A 20,673-nucleotide genomic window follows, 5' to 3' on the forward strand; every position below is an offset into this window, starting at 1 on the left:
TGGCAGTATCCTAGCCCTTGTGCTTCCTTCGGGTAGCATGGCAGCTAGGCACCGGAAGGGTGCTACAACTGAACGCTTGGAGGACGAAGGCGAAGTGTTATATCGAGTAGTTTCTGGTGTGCAAATGTAGGGAGACGGTTTTATAGTTTAAGGTGCAGGAAATGAGTAAGAATCATGAAGGATTTGATCGAGAATATTTGCATCCTCTCTAGAGAGCTCCCTAGCAGAGGCTTACCGTAAAAAACCACGGTGTTTAAAACGTATGTCTGTGGTGAACTCCCTCCCAGCTGATGGCATACCGTTAAGGAAGCCAATTTTGCTGGCTATTCGAAAAAACGCGTGTACACTTGCATCTCTTCAAGGAGAACTGCTGAGTCTTTCTCGGACAAGAAGATGGAGTAAAGTTGCTCCGACCACTAAGATCTCATGCGCTCACATAAGTTGATACTCAATCTTCTCAAGAGGGAACCAGTAGAAGAATTCAAGAAGGATCAATCACAACTGGCCTCCGTTAAAAGATAGTCCTTACAAAGGGGGGATTGTAATCGTTGCTCACCATGCACACTTTGGGAACTCCAATCCTTTTGGCAGAACAGTATTATATTCGTGCCATCCTTCAGACGTATCACTGGTGTAAAATACCGGGAGACAGGGTGCACAAATTTCTTGTCCAGATACTTAGTATGGTGTTTTGCGCTGCTGGGGCATTGAAAGTCGTCTTTGTTGGAAGGTGGGTCAATGGTTTCCGTTTTAAGCAATTCTAGAGCGAATCACGCCTACCCAAAGTGAAGTGGTTCTTATTATGGAAGTTAGTCCCTCCCGGGAGACTGTTGTATGGTTACGATTGATCGGTTGTGCCCATATGCCCACAGCTTCTAGTTGGTTCTTATTGCGTCATCTTACAGGACACTGTTCACTTGAATTTCTGCCCCACTTAACAGAGCACTATGTTCTTGTATGCACCCACATTTCCGTTCCATATTTGCGAGATCGTTGAGGAGTGTCATGGTGAATTCCAGGAGATTCCTGACGTTTGAAGATGCTTATTTTAGAATATGTAAAGTGGATACCAGCGACCCCACAAAGTAGGCTTATGTTATCAGGGGTTTGTGGGATAGTTCGATTATGCTTTTGTGCCCTTTTGGACAACCAGTATCAACCGATTCGTGCGAGGCGCTATTTTTAATAGAAGTAATGAAATTCTCCAGAGGATGTCTCCTCGGAAAGGTAGCATACTATGTCATGCCTTTCGGAGAGCGATGTTTTGGTCTTCTCCGTCGAAATGGCTTCTACTCTCCCTTGTCACCAGCATTTCTCTAAGGTGTTATTGATTCCAGTTTTATAGTTCATGTTTTACGTATAAGATGAAGGGCGATGATGTTGTACACTGCGCTAGAGTCTAATGCAATTGAGAAGTTTGCGAATTCAGTTATTCTTTCAGCAATGAAACAAACTTAGCTGGTCTTCGAGCTATGCTGCCTTCTGTTAGCTTTGACCTTTGGCTGCACTAATCAGAATTCTAGATTTCAGCATGCTGCCCGATCAACTGTGCGTCGGGGGGGGGGACTACTACGTGGTTCTCGCAAACGGCGTTAATTGTTCAGTATTATGCCATTGCTATGCAACAGATTACGAGGCTGCACTAGTTTTCGTGGTCCTCCAAACGGCGTTAATTGTTCAGTATTATGCCATTGCTATGCAACGGATTACGAGGCTGCACTAGTTTTCTATTCTAGTTCGTTTACTATTGTGAGTTTATAGGGAGAATATTCTATTATTTGTGTACTCTTTAGTCATGGTCATACTTTAAGATAGAACGTTACCCGATGTAATCAAGGTGAAGATACTCACTATCGCTTCTATGGTAAGTCCAAACTGTTGTAAACCTGCTGTTTTTGCTATTCAGTTTTGCCACAGAATCGCGCCGTTCTAACTAGCGTCTTGGAATCACGCGGACCCATAACGTACTATCCAATTTACACCAAAGGACAGAATCACAGTGCAACGAAAACACCATCGACGATTCAACTCGTGGCCCGACCAATGACAACCTACCGCATTCCTGCTCCACTAAATGCGCGTCCTGGGACCTTGACCACGCCTACAAAGGACCAGCAATTAGCTAGTCAACTCAACGGACTATTTCAAAGGTGCGTTTACTTCTCAGTCAATTACTATTTGATTTCCTTCAATTGGGATAGTTGAATACCACAGAGTTGACCCAAACATACTAAGAACTGTCGTTTCATCAAATTTTGGAACTCAACCGCGATTACACTACGGGATGAATGTCTCTTAGACAACAGTTACCGGCAAAATTGTATTTTCAGCATTGTAAGCAAATCAGTAAATCAATTAGCTTAGCGTAATGAGTGTATCCGTCTAGCGTCTGGTTTTAAAACAGATACCATGTTTCATTGTTTTTCCCCACAACCTACTCCAACTAGAATGCCGTGTACTTGGTCGATATGCATTTTGCGCGTTTCACTTGCGAAATCTTGAGTCAGGTCATTCAACTCCCTTTCTCCCCATACGCAGTTTAGATTCCAGGATTAGATGTTCCAGAATGTTGACAGGTGTCTACTTATCTCAATAGCTGCACAAGCTGTGATGGATAATGTCATTTCATGCGTTATCACGACACGAGTTTTATTCATGCTATTTCGGCGTCAAAATCGAATTGTGATAAAATCAAGGGATAGGGTATATAAGACAGCTCTGGTACGAAGTATGCAGAACTGACGCCCTCAACATCTCAAAACGCTTGATCAATAGTGTTTCGTTAGGATGATAGGGACCGCAGTTAAAACCATTCCAGTCTTCCCGGCTGTTATGGTTCGGATGTGTACAATTCATATTCAACCATCTTATAACAATCAAAACACCGTTTCTCAAGTGGACTTTGTTTGCGAAAGGTTCACAGGTACGAAAGGCCCGCCCTTATGGAAAATGCGAAGTGGAAGCGATTGGCCACTTGGGAATCTTCACCCTTGCTTACATGAATTTCGTAAAAAAAACATGGCAATTAATTGTTCTCAGTGGTCAGCTTGCTACCTAGTGAGTTTCGTGTTAGGCTTTTTTCATAGGGATTCCAGACTAATACCACCAAGTGCTTCTGCTTTAAGGAAAGACGTTTCGCTATAAACCCTCTGCCTCCGGTTTCTTTCGCTCTTCACTGAAGCATTATTACCCTGCAATCTTATACCACCTACGAGTCACTAGTAACTACAAGCGGGTCGCTCGCTGTTCATGGTGATGAGTTTTCGAATGGTTGAGTCTCTTCTACAAACCGGTGTCGTTCCATCTATATTTTGAGCGAATCCTGTGGACCGTTCAGTTGGTAGTCCGAAAAGTAGCCTAGGGGAATATACACTCATTTGCAAACTAATTTGATTTTTCGAGAAACTCATCTGGAACCCAGCTGAATCTCTCGGTTTTGATGAGTGTATATTCGCTAATTTCGTGCAATTTGGTTTCAAGTAGAACATAAGGTTGACGGAAACCCGGGGACTGCGCCTACCTGATGAGCCTCAAAAAGGGGCGAAACCGGTCCTGTGCTGTTGACGGATTTTCAGCAACCTTATGAGTAGTGCATTACAAAACAAATGGCTTGGGGAAACTTCGTTTCCTCGTACTTTGATTATTGAGAGCACAGTACTACCTGGCCACGTGGCTGGTCGTCAAACAGATCGGCCTAGCGCTAAGTGACGAGCGATTGACAACTCTCTTCCGTCAGTGTTTTGTTCAGCGTATGACTCACTTGACATGTAACTAAAGCTCCCGTTAGCGCGTTGCTTAGGATCAAACAGTTGATTTACTACCCAGACCGTCTTCGTTGTCTTCAGAACAGATCTCATAGGCTTTCAATTTGGACGTTTGTGGTGCAGAGGGTAAACTCATGACACGAAGAGTAAATGGTTTGAGTCCACCACTTTCTTGATCCGGATGTTCTCACAGGACTCAGGCTTTCTCACCATGCGAGTTGTATTTCTGTTTGACAACAATGTTACAGTTCAATGATGCCTTCTTATTCACAACTCCGGCTACCTAACTTCACCATTTTTCACTTCCAGTCTACCTCAGTTGCATACTCAACCTGTCAAGGCTGCGACTTGCTTATTTCCTGCTTCAGAAGTGAGTGATTCGCCTGAATACATTTTATCTGCTTTTTGTATTTACTTGCAGAGTTCATTGCATAAGTAAATCCTTCAGAAGAAAAAAACATTTCCTTGACGGCTATTGTTTACTACCAGCTTCATAGTTTACATGTACTCACTTCCACTCTTAGTCTCACCTTGTGTTACGCGTTCTTCTTGCTATATCTAAGATTTCCTGGAATTAACCTTTCATTTGAAACTTACCGATCTACACGCGACACTGCCGTTTGCAGTTAAGCTTATCCATTCGTTCCAACAAGCTCATTCATTGGCTTGGTCTCAATGAACACTACGTTTTCTGTATTGATGGATCGAGTGGAACATAGAACTGTTGGACGTGTCCCTTTGCAATTTAATTGGACACAACTGAAGTGGTGGAACACCACTCATATATCGGAAGTTATATTCGAGGTGGCTCAGTAGTTAAGACGCGAACTTACTGACTAGAAAGTCCGTAGTCCGAAGCCAACCTATGCATCTCGGCCGCCTTTGTCTAGGCTTGGGCTTGTATTCGAAGTAAGGCAAGTGTCGGAAACTAATGCAACACAGTAATATCAAAATCCAACATTGTGTCGGTCATTTTGCGCTATCTCTGACCCCCGAAAGGCTTGTCTTTTTGTTCTAGAGAATTTTGTGCATCAAACACTAATTCCTTAACCAACAACGCCTTAGACATCTGCGTATATTTGTCAGGTCAATGGCGGGCTTAATTTGGCATCTTATTCCTATCAGTCTGATGGTCTGGCATCAGAAAGACACTGGGTCACAAAGTATGTGTATTTTTCCGTAGCCAGGTGCACACAGAATACTTGTATCAAAGTAGAAATGTCGGTGGGATTAACATTCAGGTCACGGCAGTGACATTTCATCTGTCAACCTACATTAGGTCAGTGCGGCTTGACAGTACTCAAGCGTCAGTCATGAATCAGAATATTTATCGGGCGACTGTCCCAGACGAGCGCATGCTCGCTTCGTCAAGCGGTAACACGTAAATTGTGAAGCCAAAAATGGATGAAATAGCCGCGCCACTACACCAGTTTTCGAAATGGCGGTCCGAACAATTCGATAGGTTGTTTTGTTTATTCTGTCCACCTGGTTGTAACGAAGAATTTCGGGTAGAAGTGTGAGGAAACTATTATCCGTGAGCGATTTGATCAACCACAAACTTAGAAAAGGTATACTCGATTCTAAATGATTACGCACCTTCAGACAGTGAGCACATAAAATAGCGTGGCGTGGATACAGGAGTTCCTGTGACAGTTGACCGTTGATTTTGATGTTTTCACCTGGGATTTGGCCGGATAGGAGAATTATCGTCAAAACCTGCATATCGTTCAAAAAAGAGGTGGTTTGTGCGATATTTCACCGTTTCCAGCACTTGTCAACCGCAGTGTGACCAGTAATACGCCGGCGGGCGTGATGGCTCAGTGGTTAGATTAGTGGCCCGAAGGTTTGTGGTTCGATCCAGACCTCTGCCTCTCGACTTGCCCTGTCTAGGTTTGGATAACCTGGCAGAATCCCAGCCTGCGTGCTTTCTTCGGGTGGCATGACAGCTAGGCACCGAAAGGGTCTTAAAGTTGGATGATTATATTATTCATTTTAATACGACGCCGGACAACACGCCAGTTATCCACACGGGCACCTTATTCGTACCGGACATGGTGTAGGTATTCTAAAACGTCTTTTAGCCTTAACATTTTTTTCACAACTACTCATCGTTTGACTTAAAAAAAGAATATTGACAATAATTGTCTTGATAGGTGTCCTGTAAACTAAGGAATCTCGCATTTGGGTTGATGTGAGACTTCGTTTGGGATGAGTAGGTTGTGCTTTCAGCCACAGTGGATTGCTCAGCGTCGTCTTCGTTCGCACTGCAATTGGGGGTAATTCGGTTGTGCGATGGTGCTGCTTGGTGACTCTGTCAGACGTGTATTTGACTAGCATGGGAGTCCAGTTTAGTCTGCCACCTTTAACTCTATATACTGCATTTCTGATGCGTTATGCTACTACCAATACAATTATCTACTTTTTTGACCACGCGGGACATTCTTTTGATGGTTGTGGTTTCTTCTAAAATTACGTGAGTCTCTTTGACCCCGCGGACCTTCTTTTGATGGTTGTGGTTTCTTCTAAAATTACGTGAGTCTCTTAGGAACATTCCGCCTAAGGACTGCTGATTGGGTGCCGTGTATCTCTCCACATGAAACAGAAAGGTCTGCATGTTTTGTTCGATAGTCCCTCTGCTTCCCACGTCCACAAAACCCAGTTTAGTGCAGCAACAAAATGTACAGCTTGACCGTCAGATTACAGACTGTAGGCAGAGGTACACAAGGGTTGATTTACTTTGAGAAGCGAAAAAGTGAACAAACTAATGATCCTTAGGTTGAGCTCTGTTGTCCGTCGCCAAAGGCACTGAGCTGCAAACTACAGAGACAATTCGATAAGGATGAATATCGTTTCTGCGCTTGAAGCTGGACTTACGTAGACACCTCTGGCCACTTTGAGGAACTATCGACAACGATCAGGAAGGTATAGCCTTGCAATGGATCAGGGAAATCCAATACCCAACTGAAACAAAGCAAACCAGAATCTCATTGTGGGCTTGGCTGACGCTGCACACTACTAGTAGCTACGGACAAGCTCTTGAGCTCTTAGATAAATGGAGGGACAGTGAACATATCTTTGATCAATGACTTTCATTCTGGCAATGCATGGATGCCATCCGTGGAGTGGTTTCGATAATTCAAGCCGAACTTTAGTATGGCAAGACGATCACCCAATGTCATACAATCGTTCACCTTTTTGGAGCATCTTTCCACTGGGGTAATTGCTGACGTGACCACTTACCTCCATTGGCCATCCGTTTCGGAAATATCCATGAATTCCCTTCGGCGTAGTTTCTCCAGCAAATAGAGAGATGCTGAACGTATTCACGAGAATATACTTGTTGCATTTCGTCATCGATTGAACTCGATTCAATTGCTGCCTTTCTTGTTGATACTGTTGGACAAAAAGGTCACAAAAAGATGATTTCGGTTGTGCTGAAATCGTCACTCAGAAACATAATAGTCTAAAGTTGGAGACGACTGTCAGCATGTGCCTGGATGGCTTTTGGAGATCCGCAGATGGACTGTTATGGTTTGGTGGGAGGCACAAGTTGTTGTTCGTGCGCATTCTGTGGAATTTCTCCACTGGAACAATCAGAGCTAACTCTTTCTCTTCAATTTTGAGGTAGTTCTCCACTAGCGGTAGTAGTGAGGCACACGGCAAACAGCCTTTTGTAAACCGTTTGGTAATCCCCTCAACAGGTCCCACACTTGAGTTCTTGGCTGCCGCGATTGTAAACAGTTTTAGGGTTGTAGTGGGTTAACACTGAGTCAGACATGAGTACCTATTCAATATGAGAAAGTCTACTCGACACACATGTGACCATTTCCACTAAGACAAAGAAAAGAAGTGGATGGGTCTGAATTTCGCTAAGTTACTGCAGTTTGCAGGTGTGAGTTGGATGCGTTACATGCCACTCCATGAGTTTACTGTTAGGTAGTACCTACGATAGTATCTGAGAATTTACAATCATGGAATTTCTCTACATTGCAAACTGCATTACCGACTCCCAGAAGTGCTTTATGATATAACAACGAAGCCAGTGCTAGTTGCTGGGACCCCGTATCGAATCATCTTGTAGTACTTCACTCTGTTTCTCAGATTTGCTGGATTCAGTCCGCATTGCAGCTGTACTTTGTGCCAACAAATGTTACCTCGTACGTTAACTAGTTTAGTTTATTCCGCCAGTCCACGAGAGCTCATCGATGTGATGGGATAGTGTAGTAGCAGCGTTCATGACACCAGTTAAACATGACAGTAAACCGACACGTCAATGTTGTAAGGCAATTCTGTCGTGGTTTTCCCTTTGGATATTAGAACAGTGATTTTGAGAACCATGGGTTCCTGGTATGTTCGAAGGGGTTGCATTAAAGAATCATCCGTGCCAAATTACAGAATTTGGAATACTATGGTTGGTCATTCCACTTTGCGAGCGCTTTACCATTCACCCTAAGCCAACATCATACATGTTCCTTCTGCCTTGAATTTAGCCCCTGAAACCGACATCCCCCGACCCACCCACACGAATTCCACATCAGCTGATACCACAACTTGATGGAACTCTGGATGAGGATGATAAGAATTATTACTCCAGCAAGCGTTCACGTTCCGTGTTCCGCCAGTATTCTCATTCCAGAAGGCGTTCTGCGTCGGCAACTTCAAACGATTCATCTTCATCCAATAGGACATCTGCTTCAAGTGCGTCGAAAGCACCCCGACGGTCGCATTTTTCAGCGGTGGATCAACTGAAACAGCACAAACAATCACAGCAACCTCCTGCTTCTTTGAAGGCATTACCTGCTAAGCGGAAATGGATTGAGGAGCGTAACAGGCAACAAGAGCTGGCCCACTTGGTCTCAAAGGCTAAACTTGCGAACCACGCACGGATGTATCAGCATGAAGTGGAAAAACACGTAAGCGTCCAATGTGCATATCACGTGGAATCACTTTACCGTTGCTGTTTCCAGATACCACACAGTGTATACACCATCTGTGCGTGCAACTTGTTGTCCACCACAGACTGACACTCATTGATACATTTCTGATTCTAAAGTTCTTGCGAGCTGTTTGCTCCAGCACTGCTTTTTAACTACTTTGATGGGTTAGTCGGTGAGACACTTCCGTCTGCATGAGCTCGATATAGCTCGCTGGCTGAGGCGCGAAGCTAGTGACTGGAAGCTTCGTGGTTCGATTCCGACCCCGGTATCTCGACTGCTCCTGTCTAGGATTAGGAAATCTTTGCAGTGTCTCATTAGTCCTCCTTCCTTCGGGTTGCATGGCAGACATGCACGGAAAGGGTGTTTTGGTTGACCGCCCTTTTCTTTGTATCATTCCACAGTTTATGTCCCCTGTTCTGATTAGTTAGCCAATTAGCTCTTTGCATTCGACTCTGCCGACCATTCCTCTCTAGTGTCGCATGTTGACTGAACTCTGTCATTTTCACATTGTCCAGGCACGCGCATTTCGCCTGCGATTCTCTATTGACGGTTGCGTTCGCTCTGCACCAAATCCTGCCGTTGCTTGGCGTTCAATACTCACGCGAGTCGCAGTTTTGCGTGAAAAGCAAGGCCTCCCCCCTCTGCTTTATGGTGGTGAGTGATACATTTTCTCTTACGTTTATCCCGAGATGGCCCAAGTGGCTAGAACGCGAATTTACTGACCGGAAGGTCCGTGGTGGTTCGAACCCGACCTCTGCCTCTCGACTTCCCCTGTCTAGGCTTGGGCAACCTGGCAGTATCCCAGCCCTCGTGCTTCCTTCGGGTAGCATGGCAGCTAGGCACCGAAAGGGTGCTACAACTGAACGTCCTTATCCCGAACATGAAGCTCGCTCTTCTCTTACCTCTGGCACTGACCAAACATAAAGATATGTTCCAAGCATCTCCGTGCCGAAAGGTTCTTCAACCGAGACTCCTTTATCTAAACTTGCTCTCTATGTTTATGTACGTCACCGAATCTCAACTAATGCTTTGCCAGATAGAAACAATCACTGTTTTATTCTCTTTCAGTTACGGATGGTTGGACACAATTCGGTCTTAGTCATCGGCACATCATATTCTTGATTGAACAGATGCGTGGTGCGTTCCATTGTTACCGGTATCGCTTTCGCTATCATCGACGTAAAATTGAACGTTTACGACAAAAGGTGAGACAAACCCTTTCATTTCCTTACAACACGTCCTTATGCCTCATTGATTTTTCTATCTGTCCGTCCTAAGTTGCTACACAGCATCGTCAACATTAGGTCTAGTGGTTTTTGCCGTAGTTGCTTCTGTCACAGAGGAAATTAGATGTTACAGATGGGCTGACTGTCCTGGTGGTTCCCTCCCAATGTCTAAGCATGCACGAAGTTATCGCACTTGACGGGGAAGATGTTAGCAGGTCACAACTACCCAAAGAAAATAAACTCGGCATCTAAGCGTGGCACACAGGTTTGCTGAAGGCTTTTCGACGGTTCACAACTGGTTTCACTTTTCTTGGGGGGCTCTTCAGGATAGGCGTGGCTCCCGCAAACCTTATGTTCCACTTGGACCCAAATTGGATGGAATTCACCAAATACTAATTTGATTTTAACGAGGGACTCAACTGAATCCGGCTATGGTAATCTTCAACCCAGGATCTGGTAAAATTATTGGATGAAACTGGATTGCGCGTAGGAAAAGAGGGGAAATGAACTCAACAAGAAATACATAACCACTTTGTTCAACCGCTCGTCACAATAAGGTCTTGGTCATCCGATACACTAATTTGTCTCGATTAGGTGGGAGGTAGGAGCCCAACACTCGACCGATTCAGGTGGAGGGATTGGTCAAATGTCTACTGTGTAACAAGCTCGAGTGTAAGAAATTGGATGGTCATATCCCGGACGATTTTGAGGCTATGTAATTTTGTCGCTTTTGGCCGGTCCTTTCTGACTTGTTACATTAGCCTATACACTGTATCCGGATTAACCAAATGTCCTGTGCGGACTAAGCCGGCTGAAGCCGAACTCTGGACTTTGCGTAACTTTCTAAGCGGGCCATTCCGGAAAGTGCTCGCATTTCGTTTAGACAAATATTGGGCTGTACAGGCCACGTAGATGGCACCACATACTCATTCTAATTGCCAAACATTCTATTCGAAGAAGTCGTCACTGATGATTTGTGCTTAGTCTGCAGACGTGGGAGGGATGTACTCGAGAATAAGAGTGGAATGTGGACGTTGCATCTGCCGTAGCTAGCACACAGATTTTCTTGTTCTCATATCTACCTTACTGTGATTGGCTCACTTCTATTAGGTTTAGTCCTATGTGATCTGTTGAGAATACATGTTCGCCTAGCGTTTCCTTTTCCACTACCAGCGTATAAATCTTTCAGCCATCTGTCCGATATGGTAAAGTCTCAACCCATCACTTTCACTACCTCAAAGCAGTGACAATGTTTCTGGGTCACTTCAGTCCTACTATCATATCAGGTACAGTGATTTGCATTTCCTGAAATACTACTGTAGCGTGGGATCTCTGAGTTTTCGCCCACAGCTGTCAATTACTATCATTCTGGGTGTTCCCAACTGAATTTATCCGTGCTCCTTTTTTATCACCACAGTAACACGTAGGTGTGAATTCATGCGAAATCTGCAACATGTTTCGGTACTTTCACTTCAGTTGTTGACCTTGATAGAATTTTTGAGCCGAAGCAATAGACCCAAACGAAAAGGCCTGCACCTCGCGCATGATGGCTTCAGAAGGGGAAATGTAGGAAAAGATCCTTCTCGTATACTTTGTCGTTGCATGCAAGTTTGCCAGGAAAAATAGATAAGCCGCTTCACCTTACTAGAAAAATTTACTACAACATTCCACTACTACTTATACAATAGTCCTGTCTGAACAATTGACTACCTATCGTCACGCACACTGCAGAATCAATTGGTTTAACGAAAATAAAGGATCTGGACGAACATGGCAAAACATGTGCTCAATGCCTGCTACTGTGCACAAACAGAAGGTTTAAATGATATTTACCCAGGTCATTTCCTCCTTAGGTACTGATAGAATGCCATTTATTCAACGATACTAGTTACTCTTCATCAATGGACGAGACCCGAAGATTGATGGCTTGACAATTTGAGTTAAATCGGTTGCCGAGGAAGTCCCCATCCATACGTCTTGTAGTGTTCCCAAACATCCCTATCTGAATAGGTTAGGTCGTGGATGATGGGCCTATTCGGTTCACCGTCCTTTCAGCAACTGGCTAGTGCGCGTCAAATAGGTACGGATGCGAAGACACCAAGTGGACGTGAACAATCAGTGCAATGTATGAGCGCAGGCAATCGGGCCCATGTACGACTGTGATGTGGGAGATATCATGGTCACGGGGTGTCAATGTGGACACAGTGAGTCCGCTAAGCGGTGCGCCCCTATCGTTCTCAAAGCCGCGTTGTTATTAGATGCCTAGACACATGCAAACGTCTTTTGCGGAAGTACCCCAGATGGCCTTGGAACGAAAAACAGCATCTGAGTGATAGAAGTCAATCAATAGCTTTTTAAGCTCGAAGTAACTCAATGGGTAAGGCGCTAGCTTGCTGACGGAAAGGTCCTTCATCGAACTGAACTGATGATGATGATGAACCCCGGCATCTTGGCTGCTCCTGTCTAGACTTGAGCACTCTGGTAGCACTTCATCTCTCGTGCTTCCCTCGGGTGACGTAGCAGCTAGACACCGAAAGGGTGTTACAGTTATTGTTAAATTTCCTGACCATATGTAGTGTTGGTATGTTTTCTTATACTCATGAATCGTCATCAGAATACCGTGGCTCAGCGTCAACTTCAAGTAGTCTCGTGTAGACATTCTTCAACTCGAAGATCCCAGTCAGGAGCTGCTGTTGAACTAATCAGCTGGGGAAATGCTTTGTTTTCGTAGTTACTCACTCATTCACCTGTTTTGAGCTTTCAGGGCATGTTTTAAGTCAGCACACGACGTGGTTTGAAAATCTCATTTCTGTCAACAACCCTAACCGCTGTCTGTGTTTGAAAGGAGTGTAAGAATATTGTGTATAAACCCGGTGATGTGAGACAAGACCGCCCTTTCTTACCAACTGTTGTCAACTTTTTTTGTTAACCAGTTACTTGAAACTTCCTTACCTGAAACCTCGAGAATCGAAACGTTCCTTCATAGGTATTACCCATTCCTGATATGCTTGGTTTGGATCTTTCAGAGATGCGGGCCACTTTGGGTGGCCTGCTATACACGAGACAGCTACAAAGTCATCATCACCATCGACAGCATGATATCAGTGTTCAACACCGATGCTTCAGTGCCGTACAACCATGATTTATTTGAAAGCCCTATTGCAGAGAAAAGAGTAAAAGTGGACACATTTTTCAATGGAAGTACCCGTTGCGCAACCGAAAACGCGCTTTCTAACTGTCTCGCCGACACCAACCAGCTGCAAAGTACCGCTTGATGACTGGGTAGACTGAAACCTAAACCTCGTGACAGAATGAATTCATATCTGTGCATGATTCACCCTACGTGCTCGGTCACTGTTGCCTGTCACTTGGCATCCACGACCGGACTAATAAGCTTTCCCAGCGTTTATTCCCCAAGGATTGATTATTACCCACCAGCGTTGTTTGACTGACCACACCACGATTACAGCAGTGACCGCGGTCTTCACACGATTCGGACAGATGTTAGGTTTCCTTTGTCCAACTCTTATACTATCGTTTTACTACGAGTCACTTCTGCCCAGCTGGATCCAAAAGCTTAAAAGTTTCATTCGAATTTCAACCGAGTTACTATGACGTTGAACATATGTGAAAGTCAAAATATCGACGTGATTCTTACTGTTTATGAAGGCAACAATCAAAGTCTGTCCCGTATTTTTTCATGTGTACGTCCGAAATCTTCACAGCACTCCACAATGTTTTGTGTATAACTGAACTCCTCCGTATTCGTCCCGTCTCACCATCATCGAATATTGTGTGGTTTTTACGTTATCCTCGTTGATATCTATCAACCGAACAAATTAGGACATTTTTGGAATTACTCTCTATGCTGTGACATTCAATTCATTGCTGTTTTACTTCACCACCCTACAGTTCACTCCTCCAGTCCCCGTGCCGGAAGGCTGTGCTAGGGCAATTAGCTGGTCAAAACCACGGTTACCATCAAATCACGCGCGCGATCCTCTCAGTTTTCTCAGCTGTGCCGGAAATCCACCTCCCCGACCGCTTGTCAAATCTGACCAATCCGAATCCAGTAGAAAAGACGGCCTCGGTCTTTCAAACACCGTATTCAGTCCAAACGAGAGGACCACTGTTCTGTCACCAACGGAACAAGCAGTCTGTGCAGAAGCAGCACGACAAGCGGCGTCGCTTGTGGCCTCCCAGTTGAAGTTACCTATACGGATGCGAGAGGCATGTATCGCACAGGCCGTAGTTCAAGCCACCGGGTTCCTCCTCCAACCGAACACGTCAGACGACCCGGCGAGCTGTCACGCAACCAAAACCAGGTCGAAAACAACGACCGAAGCCGAAGACGAGGATTATGACCAAGAACAGAATGACGAATCCTCAGAAGATGATAAGGGTCAAGAAGATGAAGCAGACTTGGGAACGGTAAGGCACTGAAATGTTTCGGGGAAGCTACAACTCGCTTAAGGTCCCTCAATGCAGTTGAGAAGCTGTTGGATAGCTGTATCCACCAACAATTCAGTTAGCACGCTCATTATTATCTTGTGGACTGATGTGTTTGCTTCTACTTCCTGGCATGATCGTCATCCTCGTCACCACAGGCAACAACATAAGTTGTTGAGGTTGATGATTCATTACCGTACTCATGCTGTGGGCCATCATTTCAAATGGTTTAATCTAATTCCTTATCTCCTATCTCTTAGGTGACAACCCAATTCAAACGCATGGTGTCTGGCTCCATGGCCAGGTACTTACGCGTTGCCGTACACCCATCACATATCCACGGACGTGGATTGTTTGCGCTACGCGGATTCCGAGAAGACGAAATGGTCATTGAATACATGGGCGAACTGATAAGAAATTTCGTGTGCGAAACCAGGGAAATTCGATACCGCTCTGCTGGAGTCGATTGCTATATGTTCCGGATCGACTCAGATCTAGTCATCGATGCTACCTACGCGGGGAACGCTGCCCGCTTTATCAACCACTCATGTGATGTGAGTTTTTTTTATTATCGGTAATTTGATCTCTTGTAGTGTGTTATCTCTCGCCCTTTACCAATTCCACGAATTCAAATCGATGCACACCTCACTGTTGTTCGACTTCAACAGATGTTGGTCCATTTAGTGGCAAGTACATTCCGTCGGCTTCTATTTTAAGGGCACCTCACTACATATTGCAAATAAAGAGCACCTTGAAATTCACAAAGTTCCCTAGATAATATACGATAATATACAGCTACCTCCTGTGGAAACAATGAATGGTGGACTATTTTACCTTGATCAAAACACTCACGTGATGCGAATGGAGTCCAAGAGAGCTAATCGGGTTATAGAGAGTCAGTCGCCTAGCTGATCACCATCTTCATCACAGACGTCATTCGGTGGTCGTCCGTCACTGCTGAGCATACACAAAAGCGTATCAGTTGTTAATAGCGAGTGTTCCTGACTCTTGATGCTAATTCTGCTACACTCGAACGAGCCGAAGCAGCGTTCTGAGTATATAGGATTGTGATAGATTGTTGCCGAAATTAAGAGACCTTCCAAACAAGAACGCGATCACTTCTGACCGATTCTTTCAAATGATCTTCCAAGAGTCCAGAAGTGTTATCCCCTTTTACCTTCTATTTGAATAGCGCGCAAGGACAATCTGTAGAACAGTTGGAAAAACAGAGGCATTGGACAGTTACACTCATCCCATCTGTTGGATTCGCCTATGACGCCCACTAAGAGGGGGGTAGGGTCTCCGCCTAACACCGACGGTTCAGGTCACCTGTCTACGAACGACTGCTTGGAGTCAGAGCTGCAAGACGTGTATCGCATGGGGACTAACTGGTGAGGTGGTGTCTCATGTGAAGCATGCTATTTCCCCCAAGGCACAATGCCTACTGTCGCTCGCCAGCTGTTCACTGCCTATTCTCAAATATCATACCACCCAAAGCTCATAAAATCCCTTTCCCCTACACCACTATCGTAGCATTAGCTCATCACCGCAGTTAAGCGATACAGAATGAGGGACAAGAGGTGTGTAAGCGAGAGATGTCCACGTGAAGCGAACCGGAAGAACTAGACCATAAACTGGAAGCGAGGGTTATCCACGTGAGGCGAACCGGAAGAACTAGACCATAAACTGGACCCAAACCGATAAAGGTTTCCAATGGACCTTAACATTTGCTAACCCACTCCAACAAATGAAACCCCTTAGCCGACACCTATCACCTGTTTAGCCGGGCATGGCTGATCGTTTCTCCCTCCGCCGTAAATCTCGACCAATCTCGTAACCTAATCATTTGGCCTGACGAAGTTTTTGTGTCGAAAGCGGAACGTCTCCCAGCAATAAATGTTTCCCGAACATTCCCGAATACCCTCACAGTTTCTTCCGCTAAGTTTGCATACATCTTTTTTATCCTTTGCAGCCGAATTGCTATGCCAAGGTGGTAACGGTGGACGATAAAAAGCACATTGTAATCCTGGCCCAACGCAGGTTTGTTCGATATTGTATTTCGAGTAACTCTGGTTTTCTCTTCACACAACAATCATCTAAGCTATTTTCCTCTTGGTCTGGTACGCTTATGCACATTTATCCACGACAAAGGGGAAAGCACCGGACCCGAGTTTCTGTTTGAACACATCTCATAAGGTCATAAATTCTCCATAAGTAATAAGAAATCGCCTGGTAGGCTCGAGTCATTCGTGCTCAGTCTCTATGACTTAGCTGCCTCCCGCGTATACTGCTGGATTGGTTCTAGTGCTTGCCTAGCATGTCAGATGATCTGGATTCAAATCTCGGTGCATCCAAAAATCATGATCGTTCAGCTGAACACCCTTTCCGTTCATAGCTGCCACGCCACCAGGGGTAAACGCGAGAGCTGAGCTGCTCTTTTGTTTCCAAAGCCCACAGAAAAGCAATGGAGATGCCGTGGTTATTTCGCGCCCTAACCTCGTCAACTGTCTGCACTGTGGCTACTGATCGAAGCCGCAGGTGAGCCTGAGTCCCTGCGTCTGTTTCCATGTGCGCTAACCGGAATACGCGCTCTAGGGTAGAATTGGAAGTATTCAGTCGATAGTGATGGACAGATGGACCAAGTGGTTAGAGCGCGAATTTACTGGCCGGAAAGTCCGTGGTTCGAACCCGACCTCTGCCACTCGACTTCCCCTGTCTAGGCTTGGGCAACCTGGCAGTATCCCAGCCCTCATGCAACCTTCGTCTGCCATGGCAGCTAGGCACCAAAAGGGTGGTACAGCTGAATGATTTTTTTTACAAACATCAACTCAACAAACAACACAAATACTTATGTTGACTTTTTGGAAAAGCCTTTTTAGCATAATATCCCCGTCAGTCATATTCGCAAGTTTCAAGCAACGAAAACTACCCGACAGCCATTAGAATAACCAGACAGCAATCAGTCTTTTATTGTGATTGTTCATCAGGTACCCATGAAATACAGCAGTTGCAAACCCGAAACAAATTTTGTGAGGAGAGATAAGGTTTACGCTTGGGATGGTGTGTCCTATTCACACAGTCGCTGCAAGCGGCAAACAGGGTTCATGCGGGCCCGCGCCGTCGTAAACTTCCAGAGCTGTCAATGGTGACGTGCATCTCGCTCGATCCCAACTGTTGCTGTGGAGCTTTTACTGAAATTTTCCAACAACTTAAGCGGCGTTTCGGTGCTCAGTCGGTAAAGAAATCGCTTATTGTCTGGTGGCGATGCAAGGCGTATCCACCGATAATCATTGCACATTATATCTGTTCATCTTAACAATGGTTGTAATTAGGCCAGCTTCAAATGACGGATGTTTTTCGATCGTTGTCCTGTTCTCAGTACTCTGTCCGTCTGTCAACTTAGCTATTGCCGTTTTTAGTCCTTCATTGTGTTTCTCTATTGGATAATCACACTTTCTGGGGTAAACATAGAAACCTCGGTTTGAGCTGCCTAAATTCGTGCAGGTCAACCTCATGCAACAGCATAGTAACGGGTTTAATATTGGCACAAAACGGAGTCATGAATTGGGAACTAATATGAGGCGGACGCGTAATCAGCCATCTTGTGATACAGAATGACGATCGCCTGCTTCGACCTGTTCTTACATGTTTTCGCGCCTTCCTTGAAGGACACTTCGTTCCATGTTATCATTCACCTTTTTTTTCTATCTGACTAGAATCTATCCTGGCGAAGAACTTACATACGACTACCGGTTCCCAAAGGAGTCAGACAAGCTACTTTGCAACTGTGGTAGCTACAACTGTCGAAAATATTTGAATTAAGCACAATTTTTCTTCGTGGACTCTATCTTTTGGGTATTTCCTGAAGAGGCGGTGTGTTTTTATTGCACCTGATTTTACTGCATTCTCCCCGAGTCATTTTTCTCTATGTGAACGTCATCATCGTAACCTATAGTATTTCCGTTTTGATGTTCAGCTTGCTGAAGCAGCAATTTTGGTCAATCATTTGTACCGAGCTGTACCGTTTTAACCAATCCCCCCCTCCTCCGAAGATTCATGATCTGTATATTGGCTCCTGCATTTTTGTACTTATACAACACTCATTATGCCACAGTGTTTCCAGTTGATTCCGAATCATTGTGCACGGGCTATTCCGCGAACAGTACGGGAGAAATTTTCCACCGGCGATCTTAGCTCAGCCATAAGATACACTTCCCAGTTTTTAAATATAAAAGTGGCCAAGTAACTGCAGGTGGTTGGGTTAGAGCACTTAACTTCTACTATATCATGTGCCGACTCCTGTCCGTTTGAGTACTTTTGTTACGGAGGTCGAATGAGGACATGAATCTGAACAAGAACTATCGAATTCAAAATCGAAAATGCAAACAGAAAGACCCTTTCCTTATAATTGACATATTGGCATGAATGGATGGACCGCTAAATCAAGTTTATTGCGACTAGTCAGGTCGATAATCGGTGGATTTCTCATCAATGGTGCTATCTCTGTCGCAACGTGTCCGTTCTGATTGGCCCAATGGAAATCATATTGAGGGGTAAATTTACTTCCCAAACTGTCCCTTGCAGCACAAAACCGTGTTATTACGCATATTGAAGGCATAACCTCCAAAACAACATGCGTACATTTGTCGAGATAACTTGGCGGTAAAGAGAGACTCGGTTGACCTTTAAGTGGAACCCTTGTTTATAACACATCAACTAAATGGGCTGCACAACGATCATACCATTTCTCAGTTGGAACGATATTCACCATTATCATCAGAAACAGCAATGCTTCAATGTCGTACAACCACAAAGTCAATCTAATTATATTGAGTATTGAAGCGAAAAGGAAGGGACCTGTTGCTAGTCTGTCGCACGTTTTTTGAGGTGCATACACCCGTAAACGCTCAGTCAGGCAATATGGAAAGAAAATAACCGCGAAAGCCACCGACGTCGGCTAGACACCATTTCTTACAATCATAGAAAACTCTGTCGTAGAAGATAGACCACACCAGCTGCACAGTAGACGATCATTCGTTATGTGTGGGACGTTCTCTACGACCAATGTGTGTTGCGCAACCGATCGAGAATTGGCGAACGTCATCCGATGGCCAAGAATCAGAAGGATATTCAGATCAGTTGTTCTCAAGAGCTATTTTTCACAACTATACAACAACGGTTTTCCTAACATCTAGTTGGGTGTTCATTAGCTGAGCTCGGTAATAGGCCTGCATGGTGTCAACCTCCATGGACAGCCAACAAACCAATTTTCAGACGTATTGCCAACAAGTAGCGTCACGTCAAGGGAAATAGTTCGATAGTTTGAATGCTCCTCTAGCTTGAGCGTGTTGTGTCATTTGCTTAGCAAATGCAATTGAATTATTCAATAAGCGAGCTCTAGAGTTAGGGTTACTCGAGTCTCCCTTTAACACCAGCTCAAATTACGTACAGTTTAGTTTTTTAAATGGACCAGTACACACTAAATATCATATCTTCATCCTATCTGCTTGATGGAAAGGAGAGTTTCAGGTGATCTTCTATTTAACACCAGCGTTTTCCTGGAATTACATTCAAGGCGGCTTCCAGGTACGAAAGAAATTCGGGGAATTACGTCACTCATTTGGGTCTCCCATGGTACATTAACTATTGCTCGGTGTCGTGCTAACAAGGCCAAGCTGTTACACTGTCCGTATGACCAAAACACAATGCTAATCGCGATAATCTCGTCAGCCGTGTTTGTTTTCCGTAACTCTAGAAAATTCTTTTCAGAAGATATTGCTATTGTGATCTACTGTGTTCCATTAATAGCCTTCGTGACTGACAGCAACACTGGACGAGAACACTGGTGCCTCAGTTAACCACAATAAGCTACAGTGAATCACAACCATGCTAATTTACTTGAACAAAATCCCATAACGGCAGGAAAAGTGGGATCGGAAAGTAGATCTATGCCTAGCCTATCACAAACATCCAAGGGGCTTAAACTTCCGGCACAGTCAAATAAGATGGCTAGAAGCTTATAGCATGAGTGCCACTTGCATCGGCTGGCTGCCTTATCGTCCGGTCTTTCCAGTCAAGCACAAGGAGGGCACATGAACATCCGTTCTGGAAGGTGAACAACACACAAATGTTTCCCTATGTCCTTCATTCTACCCGTCCACACCATTTACCCGTTGTTTTACGCTGTTCTGGGTCGACTGTAACTCGGAATTCATAACGCATAGCTCACCCATCTTTGCTTGCTTTGTTGAATGGACTGTTTACGTGAAGCGCCTTTTGCCTGAACAAAGACGCATT

At 44.7% G+C, this 20,673-nt stretch overlaps 1 protein-coding gene across 1 annotated transcript in view; it reads left to right on the top strand.

Annotated features, from left to right (window-relative positions):
• T265_04076 (hypothetical protein) overlaps positions 1-18,470 on the top strand; it is a gene marked incomplete at both ends in the record, with an annotated part of 64,191 nt that extends 45,721 nt beyond the window's left edge. The window contains 9 exons of the mRNA XM_009168722.1: positions 1,907-2,150; positions 4,074-4,134; positions 8,255-8,677; positions 9,217-9,355; positions 9,770-9,906; positions 13,840-14,358; positions 14,637-14,930; positions 16,349-16,416; positions 18,093-18,470. Coding sequence (XP_009166986.1) covers positions 1,907-2,150; positions 4,074-4,134; positions 8,255-8,677; positions 9,217-9,355; positions 9,770-9,906; positions 13,840-14,358; positions 14,637-14,930; positions 16,349-16,416; positions 18,093-18,198 — 1,991 coding nt within the window. The remainder of the gene's footprint in view (positions 1-1,906; positions 2,151-4,073; positions 4,135-8,254; positions 8,678-9,216; positions 9,356-9,769; positions 9,907-13,839; positions 14,359-14,636; positions 14,931-16,348; positions 16,417-18,092) is intronic.
• Between the last annotated feature and the right edge of the window lie 2,203 nt (positions 18,471-20,673).

The sequence above is a fragment of the Opisthorchis viverrini genome (assembly GCF_000715545.1).
Source record: "Opisthorchis viverrini unplaced genomic scaffold opera_v5_64, whole genome shotgun sequence".
Classification (NCBI taxonomy): Eukaryota; Metazoa; Platyhelminthes; class Trematoda; order Opisthorchiida; family Opisthorchiidae; genus Opisthorchis; species Opisthorchis viverrini.